We start from the raw sequence: 14,615 nt of genomic DNA on the forward strand, positions 1-14,615 counted from the left end.
GCATTAGTCAACACTCAGTGAATGTATTTCACATAGAAATTTATATAAAACATCATGTGATTAACCATTTCAATAGAAAGTAAATTACAGAAAATTCCTCCTTCTGATAAGGAAAATCAAAACAGAGTTTTAGACAATCAAAATATAAATGTCTGGAATATGGCTTGATTTGGGATTAAATGAAGTAGAAGGGTACTCCTGGTGGCGATAGCCTTGTATAATGCCATTAGGTCACCTGCGCTCCAGCTGTAGTTTCATGGGAAAATTTTCAAGTTATACAACCTACTGATGTCTTCATAAAGGGATCTACACACATGCTCAACTATGGAAAATCTTACTCTTTTTACAGTAGATGTGAGTATTTCAATCATACAGATGAGAAAAATGAGATCGAGCAAGTTCAATGGCATGGCAGGACACAGCAAAGCCAAGTCTTGCCCTGAGGTCATTAGACTCCATGTATTTATCCCCCCCCATCTTGTATATGTTCTGCCTACCTTATAAAGCGGTATTGGGGAGTGAGATGAAGTAATAGCTATGAAGGTAGTTTGAGAAGTTCACAATGTAAAACCAAAGCATTCTATTACCATTATTTGTAAAAGGTAAGCTTATTGTATTACTGTCTAGTGGGCTTGATGTGGTCTGCATTTATCCTTGCTATCCAACTTACCCCACCCTTCCTCTAACACTCTTCTTCTCAGGGTGAGGATGTGGAGTGTGGGTGTGTACAATGGGGGACAGAATGTTACTAACTGAAAGCCTTAGGTCGGGGAAGATGATGGGAAGAGAAACATTCAAAATCTCTTTTCTATTCCCAAACTTCAGTCCGTGAGAGAAGTCAGCCACCGCTTATAAGGACTAGTTTTGGGGCTGAGTCTTACTTTACAGACATTCTTCATGAGACTCAATAATTCCATGTTTGCTGTATTAACTATTCAACTGAAATAATTTGCCTCAAGAAATTCTGGAACTTAAGCCATTCTGCAGAGAACAATCATTGTCCTTCAGAACCTTTCACATACTGGCAAAGTACCCATGGCCATTCTGTGAAATGAATGTATCACCAAAGTACAGCAATTATGAGCATAAAATTTTTAAAGTAGTCTTTTAAAAGTAAACTTAGAATTGGGCAATCTGTATATAAAGAGAGACTTATGTTTCATTGGTTGTCTTATCTGATAATGTTATCTTTATTTATCGTTCTGCTGAGTCTTAAATCTAATACTGCAAGGAGATGGATAGGGTACTTAAAACATATGTTATAGCAATGATACTATTTGACTTGCCTGGAGAGTTTTCCCAAATACCTGATCTAGCAGGGTGACAGTCCCAAAGAAAGCTTTTTAAAATGGTTTCAACTAAAAACAGATTTATGATGAGATGTGAATTTTATACCACTTAAAAGTTGAAAGAGACTAGAAGCAGATCCAGCATGCCTACAGGAAGAAAGAGGCAGATTTACAATATTATTGGTGGGATTTGGCTTTATCTCCAGGGTCTTTAGAGTCAGACACCCCAAAGGAAATTGTCATCCTGAAATCACCACTGGCTACATGCTAGATTAAGCAAGATGGCAGTTTAGTGGAAAAAACACTGGATAAAATATCAGGAGATTCAAATTCTCTCTGAGAGCTACCCCAGGGGAGTGGTAAAGAGAAGGGACCTTCTCTTCTCAGATAAGGGTCATCTGAAGCTGGAGGGCCAGGATTGAACTATTGGTTCCTTGGTTACTGGGTAACAAGTATGATTTTATTTTTAAAACTATCTTCTTCACCCCAATCATCATCTTGTGAAGCTTTGTTTTCAATGTGTTTTCATATATTATCTCACTTGAATAACTTATGAATTCTTTGAAGTGTATCAATGGAACTGAGTGTCTTACTCATTCCAAAGTTATAAATAATATGTTAATTAGCAACAATGAAACTGTGTGTAAGTGCTCTATAATCTAGTACAGTTCTAGGTACCTAGTAGGTACCTGATAGTCACTTGCTGATTTTCTCATGTTAGACCACATTTTGTGGGTTGTTTGCATATACTAACATTGTGGCAGGCTTAGCAGGTAGTAAAGTAGTAAAGACAAGGCCTCCAATACCTGTCTCTACTGAGCTCTTAGTAAGGTTGTAGTGAAAGGGGTTGGTCTAATTCATATTAGTTAAAGGGAAGTGTGCACTATGGTTTTCTTTACCACATGAGTGTGTTTCAAGGCTAACTGCGGAAGTAGATGCTAATGGCTCAGAGTGCTTTCTAAGGACTTTGTAACAAAATCTTCCAGCTGTGGTCCTGGGCACATGCACTATAAAATGGGTCTCTGTAACATTAACAGGGTTGCCTTTGGTGTCCATCTAGATTCCAAATGAAAAGAAAAATCTATCCCGAAAATGAATGTGGAGCCCTGCTATTTTCCAAGGAAATGGCATTCCCTTGTACAGAATCAAATCATTCATACAAACACAGCATCTGGTGGAACTCGAAGAACATTTTACATTTCTTGAGGTTGTTCTACCTTGCCTTAGAACTGCTTCCTAAGACACAATCATTCCCATTCTAATTCTAGATATTGAGTTATTAAAATGCTTTGTTTTCCATTTAGTGCCACTGCAGCGAAATGACTCACGACAGTCCAGGAAGCATTTAAAACAATGTATTAAGCAAATGACAATTCATTTTAAATTTTACACTATCAATTAGAACTTCACCTTGTATTTCGCATTCGCAGAAAAGCTGGTCCTCCACCGGACAGTGTAAAGTCGCACTTCAGATGTTTTTTGGTTCTTAGGGACAGAGTTGTCTGCCCAGCTGACCCTCACGGCATCGTGGGTAAGAGCCACAGCCTGTACACCTACTGGTGGGAGCATGGGGGTGGAGACATCTGGGACCGAGGTGGGGAAATCATCAAGCAAAGGATAATAATCAACTGGGTCAGTGGGATCTGGGTTTAAAAACCCGCCAAATGAAACAAACAAATAAAGACATAAATAAAAGAGTTAAAAAAATAAATATCAGTGGTAACACATCACAATGAGTTAAATGCATGGCAATAATGATGAAAGGGAACATGAGAAGAACAGAAAAAAATACAATTAATTCAATCGGAAAACTCATTAGAAACAGTATTGCTATATCACAAAAATAACTATTTTCTGTAATTCACTCGTTTCCCTGTAGTGTTTTTATCAACTCCACTTTTGGTGGTCACTTCTAGCTATATATTTTAAAAGTCCATTTCTTCTTGGAGTGTTGCACATTGCTTCTTAAAAGGTCTAGTCTAGAGCTTCTCAGTTTTATAACTATACAGATAACTTAAACTAACAAGATCAAAAGGAGTGTCTGGTTTATTTCCTCCTGTTAAGGAAATAAATAGCTATCCAATATCTGTTTTTTATGTTTTTTCATTTTTCTCCTTTTCTAACTTGACTTGGTTTCTCTAATGCTTACGTTATTGCTTAGCTTATATCTGCATAAATATTGTTTAGGCAAGAAACAAATAATAAAGCCCAAAGGGCTCTGTGGTCTACAGCAATCCGTCTATGGCTATGATTGTGTAAAGCCAGACTGACCAAGTCCATGGTCCGTGTGGTCCAGTGATATGGTTGATAAGTAGGTTTCTCCTAGCACTTGGTGTGGCAGGTTGTCTTGGACTGAAATCCTTAAAGAAAGTATGGAAGTATCTGTTTTACCCACTTTCCCACAGAGTAATTAACTAAGGCTCTTAAAACATACCTCTATTCTATATTACTTGTTCCAAAATGTCAAGTTCCATGGGAAGACTACGTTATGGACTGGGGAGACGGAATGAACTGCGTGAGGCACACACAGGCTTTCATCCTGATTAACATAATCAGAACCTGCCTGATGACGTGTGTGGTTTTCGAAAATTCTCTAGAAAAATTTTATATGTATATCATTTTTATGCTGTGGATATCAGAATCAGAGGAGTTTATCTTGTGGCCATAGTAAGAGTCCAATTTTGAGGCTTTTATTTTATACCTAAGACTTTTCAGTTTTTGAAATTTTACCTTTAAATCATGTCATATGTATTCTCACTAACCAAAAAAAAAAAAAAAAAAAAAAGCCCTCAGGCTGGGCATATGATGACATTTGGGGAGCTGACCTGCTAAGATGTAGAGTGTCTGAGGCGGGGTATGTACAGAGTTTATATTTTTAAATAGCCTAGTTCCAAGCACAGCAGCTGCTGGCTGGTTTTGATGATTACTTCACTTTGTCCACTGTATCTCAAATACCTATCCCCTACTCATCGCTCTGTTTTCCAATGAATTATTTAGTAGTTTACTGGGCTGTGGTCTTTGGAGCAAAATATAAAACCTGAAAACAAAAACAGAACAAAAGGAAAGAAAAAAAAAAGAGAAAGAGAGAGAAAGAAAAATGTGTGTTTAAAATTTAATGACAGAGCCCAGGCTTTCCACATTTCCTTTGACGTGTCTTTTTATTAAGGGCTCCTTTAAACCCAAATGGATTTATGAAATGATGAAGGGGGAGCTGAAGAGCCTCCAGGAGGATCCCGATCAGTCATCAGGTTGGTGCATCGGTGACAGGTGTTTTGGGCAAACTGAAGCAGGTGCTGCCTCCCTTGTTTCTATTCTTAGCGGACTTTCCAAGAAGAATGTTATACACACAGGAAGACTATTCTGATTCACAAACCTCTTTTTTGCCCAGCCTACAGAATGTGTTGTACCACATTTGTTGTTTCTTTGCTTAACCTGGTTTTTAAACCGATATGAATTTAATAATAGTCACAGGTGCCATATATAAGGTTTTGAAAAGCCGTGATTCTACTTCAAGGAATGCTAACCCTCCATCTGGATGTTTCTGGGTTTTACAATAGTCTGTTTTTCATGACTTGTGGAGTTTCTTGGAGTCTCCGTTCCAGAATGCGTCCCTCAAATTTCAAGTAATGTTTGTTGGTATTTATCTATGGACTTAACATAATTAAAGAATTTCTGTCCCTGGCCAAGTGTTTCTTGACTTTTTTAGGGAATCTGTTTTCAGGAATGGCTTGTCATTCTACTTGCCACCTCCTTTTGATCTGTACTGCCTAGTACAAGAGCCACTAATTACACGGACAATTTAAATTTAAATTATTAAAATTAAATACAATTTAAAAATCACTTCCTCTGTGGCACCGGCCAATTTTAAGTATCCCATGGCCATATAAGCCAATCCATCATCTTGGAGAGTACAGACCTAGAGCTTTTCCAACAAAGCAGACTGTTCCAGCAGGTAGCGAGCCCTGCTCTAAATACATATATACTACATACACTGCTAATTATCTTTCTCTCAGCACAGAAACTGAGTAGTTAAATTAAAAGCATTTTTTTGTTAAAAATTTTTTTTTTCTTGCTAAATAACTTTTTTCCAGTTTTCAGGTGCCTTCTATGCTGTTGATTTGCAGTGGTTATATTCAAGAGTAAAAACTAAATGAATTAAAAATTAAAAAGACAAAACATAGCCTCAAACCTTTTGCTAAGAAGAGAAGCCTATTCAATTCCTAATAAATATTTTGGTAAGAGTTCATGAATTTTCAGTTCACACACTAAAGTTCAAAACAATGACATAATTTTACATGGCTGGATTATACTTCATTCAGACATTGATAAAACAGTTGAGAATAAACAAATTCAAACAACACACCTTATTCCCCTGCCTTCTTCCCTTCTACAGGCTCAAAATGTCTTGTTCTTGCAACAATAAGAACTAAAAAGCTCTACTGCAAAAATAAAACTCTTAACATGCCCATTTGACCTGGGGAAACTTTCCTCAGCTCTAATACTAATATGTTCAGGATGAGATGAGGCCCCAGGGATGAGGCTCCACGTAAGAGCAGGTGTTGGTGGAAATCATCACGGCCTGGTACTTACTCCAACCTGATGCATTTATTGCCTCTGATTTTTTATTTACTTTATGCTGGCCTCTTCCAAGTCTTCTCATGGGAATACTTGCAGAACTCAGAGACAGAGAATGTCTTCTCTGTGGCACTATGACACATTTATTGATAGAATTTCTCCCAGAACCTTAACCTTTGATTCCGTTTATTTGCCCTTTGTTCTCCATGATGTGGTGGAAACACAATAAAATAAGTCTGCCACATTCAGGAAAAGTATATGCTTTCCCTTTAGAAAGGACTGGTTTTATTCATTCCTCTTCAATCCCCTACTGACTTTACTTCAATAAGAAAATGCCTCACACAATTTCCAACTTTTGGTATCCATTCGTTCCCCCAGATCCATTAGGATTAGAGTCCTATCAGCGAAAAAATAGTCTTATGGATCACTGGTGTTTTAGAAACTACTCTGGGAATGTCATATGCCAAGGATTAAAGAATGACAATAAATTGAAGGCAGAAGTTAATGTCCCAAATGGTGCTTTGTGAACAGCTTATCTTTGGTTTATGTAAACTCTACTTCTACTACAGCTTTCTGCTCAAAATTGATTTTTTTTTTTTTTTTTTTTTTTTTGGTAACCTGAGTGTCCCCTTTTTGTGGGCTTAGTTTTGGTACGAAAGTAGTGTTTGGAAAGACTAGCCATAGTATAATTTGTGTGGCCTGATCACAAGCCCAAGGACACATTGGTGAGCAGGTGCTCAACATCTTTTATCATAGACAGGAAAGAGATGGCTTACTAAATACAAATTGTGGAAAGGATAAGTACAGCTAAAGTGGCCTGCTGTCTCTCAAAGAACCCTGCTGCTGGCGGAACAAGAAAATAAGGGGAAGTGAAAATTCTAGACACCCTCCCTCATGTTATCTTATGGTTTCCTATTCTGGACCTCCATATGCCTCATCTTATTTAGATGTTTGATAGTAGACATTCTCTTGGGTGATACTTCTTATTTGCCCATTTGGGGAGACATGAGCACTTCTGATAACACAATGAGAGAGCCATAGTGTCTCCACAGATAAATGAATACATTGACACATACCCAACATTTTGCGTACCATTTTAGGCAGATCATAGACTTGAAAACAGCAGCCAAAGATTCGAGCAAACTCTGGAACAACAACTTTGCCTTACAAGAAAATCTGGTTGAAATCAATTAAGTGATGGTATATTCGGAAACCATCATGTTAACAACTGTGAATTCACTTTACAACTGTGTATTCTCAACATAGTCCATGAATGGAGTTCGTGGGTTTGGAAAAAATCTGTACAAAGTTTACATAAATTTAGGATGTAGCAGAAGTCACAGATCCCACTATTTATTCTATGTTGATTTATTCCTCCTTGTCAGGACTTCCTACTCAGGCACCCAGTAGTTTTCCATATTCTTTAGAGTTCGCTGTGAAATCTTGCTCTCAGATCCTTTATTCTCATTAAGGTGAAACTAACTGATGAGTTAAATGATGTCTGAGGCTTGTGGGTTTAGAAAGGAGCCAGGATCAAAGAATTCATTAAGAAGATGGATCTCCTGGGTTTTACTTTCGGATTTCAGACATAAGGCTATTGGGGATGGTTGTGTGACTTTCCAGTGACTTTGAAAACCCCCCAGGGGTGGTAGCTATTCTATTTTTGAGTAAGCCCAGCCTTGCTCACAAATTATCTCTGTAAATGTCCTGAATCTCACTCTCTTACCCATTCCTTTCTGAGTTCCTTGGGCTCCTTTTCTCTTGTGTGCTGCCTTTATGGTCCAACTCACATAAGAATTCCTAGAGGTGTGAAACCCTGGAAGCAGCCAGTCCTTTCAATGTCATAAGGCTCTGGGCACTGTTGGGATGACCTATAGGCCTGGCTCAGGAAAAGGCGACCTGTGACGCAGCCTAGTCCAAATCAGTCCCAGGAGTTCGGCCCTTCCTTGTCATACTAGTTTGAAGGATCCTCTGTAGAGAAGCAAGTGGCCATTTGGGTATTTGGTGGCTTTTGTGCAGAAACTTTCCTGCCTCAATTGCACTGATTTGCAAGATGAGACAAGATGCTCAGGAGAATGAAGAGTGGTATCGGGCCACCGAAATATGAGCTACTGAGAGAAGACAGAGAAGGAGACATCTATATTCTCTAAGTCCACATACTAATTAATAGACTGACTTCCTCTCACTTAATTTTGTACGCCAAGAAAATAATGACTATGTGTGTGTATGTGTATACACACGTATACACAGATATGCATGCACACATACACACTCAAGGCTCAGAACATGACGACATATGTTTTGTTTGTTTGTTTTTTTCCTTTGTATTTTGTTTTATTTTGTTTAGGTTTTTTGTTTTTGTTTTTGTTTTTTCCCACCACAACTCACACACTGGCTACCTTATCATAAGAGGATGAACTATTTCAGCTTACCTGTTATAGATCTGGTGGTGGCACTTTCATAAAGTGGAACTCCTTCTCCTGCATTGTTAAAAGCTTTTAGGGAGATTACGTAATGGGAACTTGACTCTGGAGAAAAACAGAAAGAAAATAAACACGTTGATTTATTTAGTGTACTGAAATATCCAGGGTAAACATTTTCCTGCAATAAAATTCAATATAGATCTATTAAGTAAGTTGTTGTTTAAAAATGAGTGAGTTTGATTCTGGGAAGAAAGTGGCAGTGCTGACAATACAATTTTTAATCTTCCTAAATATCCACATAAAAAGAGACTGAATGACTAAATACACAACCACAAGCGTTTGGACAATTACAACAAAAGTAGGTGATGAGCTATACTCTCAAACCCCGAAATACAATAGCATGTGGACAAACTGCCAACTACCTTAGGACTTGTGAGTTATCAGCATCTGCATAGGAGAAATCAGAGAGAAGCTTCAAAACAGGTTAATTCTAAAATAATCATCAGCTAATCCTAGAAAATGCAGCAGGCCAATCTGAGGATAGTAAACATAAAACTCAAAACTAGCCTGCAAAATCTCCTCTCCAGGACAGGACATACACGGGGGACAAACTGCCAGGAACAGAGTTAAAATTTGAACAGACAAAAGCAACAGAAACGAAGGGAAGAGAAAGTCCAGAGAAAAGTAGAAGAGAGGAAAGTCATGAAAACTTGGGAAGCGTGTTATCATATAGCTTTTAGTGCATATCAGAGTTGGCCAACTTTTCTTGTAAAACACCCAGATAGTAAATATGAAGCTCTGCAGCCCATATTATCTCTGTCATGTATTCACCTGCATTTGTTTGTTTGCATCTCTTCAAAAATGTAAAAATTGTTCTTAGTTCAGTGGGGTTCAAACAAAAATAGGACCTGGGCCAGATGTGACCCACAGGCTATAGTTTGCTGAGCCCTCAGCTCTGGTCTAATGAAAACAGGAGAGGGAGCTCTGTGTATTTAGAAAAGCTATTTGAGCATCTGGGAACATAGGGAAACAGGTCATGTGAAAGAAAGCAAGCAACAAAAATCAGTGGAGGCTAAATACTTTACAAAATAAACAGGAGAATACCATTCCCATAGACAAGCACATCCCCAAAAAGAGATCGAAAATACACAAGAAAAGTAGATCAAACTTTGGAAATTTATTATTTCGAAATGAGCTAAACAACATTACGAAAATTAAATGCCAGATATACAAGAGTAACATAAATCAGAATTAGAAAAAAAAAAAAACCCTCAGAAAGGAGGTGGTATCACTCAAGAAAGACTAAATAAAAAAATAATTTTAAAAATAAAGAGTAACTAGACGAACAAACAAGCACAAGGAAAAACAAAAAGAAATTCAGAGAGAGTAAAAGAGAATTCGGGAGAGAGTGATGAATAGAAGAGAAGAAAGGTCTAACCAACGAGCAATAGTTCTCCTTGAGGAGGAAAACCAAAGAAAGGGAACAGGACAAATAATAAAAAGTGCAATGCAAGAAATTTTTGCTGAGTTAAAAATCATATTTTTGGACAGCCACACTTTATGCCGGAAGGAACTGAAGTAATGTATTTGAGATATCCAAGGTAAGAAAATGTGATTCAAGGATTTTATAGTTAACAAAAGTTAAATATAAATGGCACACCCAAGCTGTGGTCGACATATAAGCAATGACAGAGTATTGCTCCTGTGATCCTGAGAACTACTGAACTACTGAGAAATGAGCTCCTAAATGACCAGGGAAGATACCCCAATAGTAAACTGGTGAACAACGAACGGTAGGAGCTAAGAGTAAGTGAGAGTTAAAAGGGGAAATTTTATTTTGTAATGTCTACATGTTCTGATATTGTAGCTGTCCTATAATCATAAGTCAAAAATAAGGGAAAACAGAGGTAGTGTATGCACAAGTCAATGTTTCAATAATTATGATTGATGGTGATGCTACTATTATTGTTATTCTGAGACTAATGTAATATGGGATAAAGCAAATGAATAATCTTGAGATATTATAATTCTATCATCTCCTGTGTCCTTGAGAACCAGAAGATTAGTGTGGATGAAAGGACATAGTGATGTAAAACAAAAGAGATATGTAAAGTCTTAGTTCCTAAAATTTCATCGGAAAATCAGTTTAAACTCAAAAGGCATTTTATGTCTGCCCTAGTTCTATCCACTGAAGAAGTCTAGAGACATTGTCAATAACAAGTACCCCTAATGCCCAGATTGGGATTTTGAAAAAAAAAATTTTTTTTTTTTGCACTGCAAAAAACAAGGGGTTCTTGTAAAACTGGGTGATTCTTGGCCTGAGGTAGGACACATATCAGTTGAGCCTGAAACATCTTGATGTAACCAGATAGAAAGGAAACAACCAAAGACTAAAAGGCTCATGTCAAATGGATTCAGGAATCAAATCAAAGAGGCTCCACTGACCAAAGATGAAGACAATCTGAGCTTCAGTAAAGGTAAGAGTTGCAATGAATTGAAACCCAACAAATAGACATGGATGTATGAGTTCATAAAGATATTTTTAAAAAATAAAAAAAGTTGGTCACTTCTGAGGTTGACAGAGAATGAAATTATTATCTTGAAAACCAGGTAAAGAATTAAATATTTCTTTTCTTTCTTTCTTTCTTTCTTTCTTTCTTTCTTTCTTTCTTTCTTTCCTTCTTTCTTTTTCTTTCTTTCTTTTTTAAAGATTTTATTTCATTTATTTGACAGAGATAGAGACAGCCAGTGAGAGAGGGAACACAAGCAGGGGGAGTGGGAGAGGAAGAAGCAGGCTCATAGTGGAGGAGCCTGATGTGGGGCTCGATCCCATAATGCCAGGATCACGCCCTGAGCCGAAGGCAGACGCTCAATGACTGCGCCACCCAGGCGCCCCATGAATCAAATATTTATTATGTTTTTCTTAAATAAACTCTACAACTGCGTAACCACACAGCATGTGAGGGGAAGCATACACTTATAATATTATTCCAACTAATAAGTAAAAACTCAATGATGGAATTCAAATATTACTATTTTGCACCCCAATGAACAAATGGATCTGGGCATTAAGCATTCATGATTGCTAAGACAAATAGAGAAACCTAGGCTTTAGGTATCTTCTAAAGAAAGAACACACTCCTTCTAGAGTCTTCCCAAGGGACTGAACCTACTTAGTCTGATTAAACCTCTAGATCCAAATGCCATTTTGCAGGAAATAGAGCAAAGAAACAGTTCAAGTCCAACTTACGATAATTCATTAAGCTATATATTTGTTGCTTGTAGTTTTCTGTATCTGTCTTTTATTTTACAATTAAAAAAAGTTTTTAAAATGAGTGGATTTATCTCTGACAGGGAGTATTCTTTGAAAATTGATTAGATGGCTTTTTCTTCATGAGATTTTATGTGTCCCAAATATTAGCATTTGAGATATTGACATGCCAAACCACAACGACATGAGAGCCACAATATAGCAAGAGGAATAAAATAAAATTATGTTTAATGTAGTCAAAGGGCTTCTATTAAGTGAATTGCTTCCCCTACAAGAGGGGATATTTATTTATTAATTTTTGCTGTTAACCTAGTTTACTAATAAGAAAGTAATTAGTCAGCAAGTGCTAAATGCACTTGGAGCATATGTAAAAGATGGACCTCTATTGTCAGCTTACAATCGTACATAATTCTGGGCAGAGAAAACAATGAACAATGAAAGACCACATAAAATTAAGCAGTACAGTGTGTGATACAACTTGTGAATGTTATGTGAGTTTAGAAGCCTGGAAAATAAGTGAGGGGTAGGGTCATCTAAGACTTCTTGGCAGATATGGACTTGGTACTAGGGTTTGAAGGTATGGGTAGTCTTTAGAAATAGAAGGATGATAGGAAGTAGAAAAGAATCTCAGGAAAAAGGTGTATGTCAAAAATACAGTTAGATGGGTCAGCAAAAATCCTTCTCTACTAGGAAACATCCTTTATACTTACTGGAGTGGAGACAAAGCCTGATTTCAAACATGATTTATCTATACAAGTACAATGTAAACATTTGCATTATGGTCAAGCTCCATAAAATTGCCTTTCTGTGGGTCAAATTGCATTTGGTTTCACATACACATATAGCACATATTTGCATTTATCTATGTATTTGTTTATCAAGGGAGTGAGAGAGAGGTCAGCAATTCCAGAAGTCGTACGCTTGGGGGTTGGGTTTTGATTTTGGTTTGGTTTGGTTTGGTTTTACTTTTTAAATCCGAAGGAGAGAGAAGAGGAGAAAGGAAGAGAGGTAGAAAGAGAGAGGGGGGGAGAGATTTAGTCACAGGGTATGAGAGGGTGCTAGACAGTAATTCCTCTAAGTAATTCACCTAAGGAAAGGAGCCACCACTCCAAGATGTTATTAGCATATGGAAGGCAGTCTTCTAGTCTATCAGCATATGGAAGGTAAGCCACAAATCTGTCACCTCAGATTCCTACATACACAGATGCATGCAAATCTACACATATTCATGGAAAAATAAATGACAAAGTCTGGGCTTCCTTAGTCAACATGTCAACCATAAGGTCAACAGCAACAAATTAGGAACTGTACTAAGGAAGTAAGGAGGGTGCAATAAAATAATAAAGCAGGTCTCATTTATACAAGGTAATTAAATATGATTGTTTCATGCTGACTTCTCCACTTGGAATTCAGAGTGAAGACTGTCTGATTTGATCAGAGGCTCTTCACTACCTGCTCAGAGTTAAGAGCTGAAGCTCACTATAGTATGGTCTATGAGACATTGAATTCATGCCTTCACCACTCTTTCCCCTCCTCCCAGCTGCCCAGCTTATACCTGCTTAGAAAACATGCTCTGAAAGCCTCTGCAACATTTGTGCACTATTGGCTTTCTGTCTTTTGGAGTGCATATTATTTCTAATTTAAGAGGGAAAAAATGGGGGTGGGGGCTGGGTGGCTCAGTCTGTTAAGCGTCTGCCTTCAGCTCAGGTCATGATCTCAGGGCCCTGGGATGAGCCCCAAATTGGGCTCTCTGCTCAGCGGGGAGCCTGCTTCTCCCTCTCCCTCAGCTGCTCCCCTGCTGGTCTGCGTGCACACACTCTCAAATAAATAAACAAATAAAATTTCAAAAAAAATGTATCTTAACTGGTTCATTTTCACTTTACTAGTTTGAATTTTTATTTCAATCTGAATTGTAACAACATGTGCACCTCATCTAGCTGCTCTCTGGCTCCTGAGCAGTATTCATCATTTCTTAATCTCTCCCCCATAGGAAATGTGAGCTAAATGTCATTTCAGTGCCGACGCTTGCTTATAAGTCTCTGATGGTCTGAGTAATGATAGCTTCTTCCACTTGATCTCTAGCCATGGTATGGGATACGTTGGCTAAGAATCTGGAGTTTTATAATTCCTTAGCTGTTGGATTAATGAATTACACAAATTGCTAAATTCCACAGATCCCACCTGTGCTGTGCACACCTGAGGGGAGACCTAGCTTTAATTTAAATAAAACCTGGTAATGGCTTAGCCTTGGGAAAGGGAAATAGATTTGCTATGGAATTGTAACTGGTATAAGAATACCATCAGAGCGAGCGGTCTTGCAGATGATTCGGTCTGGTCTTCTCCTGTTTTCAGTTAGTCATTTAAGGCTCAGGTAAGTTCATTGACTTTTCTAAAGTAACATAGAATTACCAAGGAAATGAAAGACCTAGGTCAACCCTACAATCTTTTTTGTCTACCCTTTCCTCCTTCTTCTTATGAAAAAAAAAAAACATCTTTCCTTTATGTTCTTCATAGTCTACCTGCTCATTAACATCTTTTGAGCTTCCTCTGGCCTCTGTAAAGATCCAAATGCTCCTGGATCTCCTAAGAAGTAACAGGAATATTTCATGCCCCCACAAAGCTTGATTCAGAACTGAATCAGCCTAAACAACAATAACAAAAATATTACTCAGTTATTGGATAACAGTGGACAGTGGGCTATAATGCTTTGATCCCCTTTCATGTTGTGATATTGGCATCTTTATTGTGTGTTGAGGGGGAAAGATGCTGGGAGGAACTGAGAATGAGGGGTTTCTCCCCCTACAAAAGGAGAGTGTCATTTATTGGCACACCACTAGAGGGCAATGTGGAGCTATTTTCCTGCACATGCTCAGAGCTTTTAAACTTTAAAACCAGTAAACCACAAAAAGACTTGCCTGGAATTGCTCCCTCTATAGAAGAATCAAATGAGTTAAACACATTTAATATCATAATGAATTCCAAATGAATTAATCATTAATTATGGTCAGACCCTATTGTTCAGGAATACACTTAATGACAATTATGACAGTAAATTTA

The 14,615-nt window shown here is 37.7% G+C and overlaps 1 protein-coding gene across 1 annotated transcript in view; it reads right to left on the reverse strand.

Moving 5' to 3' along the window:
* DCC (DCC netrin 1 receptor) overlaps positions 1 to 14,615 on the reverse strand; it is a 697,032-nt gene that overhangs the window by 113,047 nt on the left and 569,370 nt on the right. Inside the window, exons 16-17 of the mRNA XM_048218577.2 lie at positions 8,297 to 8,392; positions 2,700 to 2,932 (exon numbers count right to left, since the gene is read on the reverse strand). Of these exons, the coding sequence (XP_048074534.1) occupies positions 2,700 to 2,932; positions 8,297 to 8,392 (329 nt within the window). The remainder of the gene's footprint in view (positions 1 to 2,699; positions 2,933 to 8,296; positions 8,393 to 14,615) is intronic.

This window comes from Ursus arctos, unplaced genomic scaffold (genome assembly GCF_023065955.2).
Source record: "Ursus arctos isolate Adak ecotype North America unplaced genomic scaffold, UrsArc2.0 scaffold_17, whole genome shotgun sequence".
NCBI lineage: Eukaryota > Metazoa > Chordata > Mammalia > Carnivora > Ursidae > Ursus > Ursus arctos.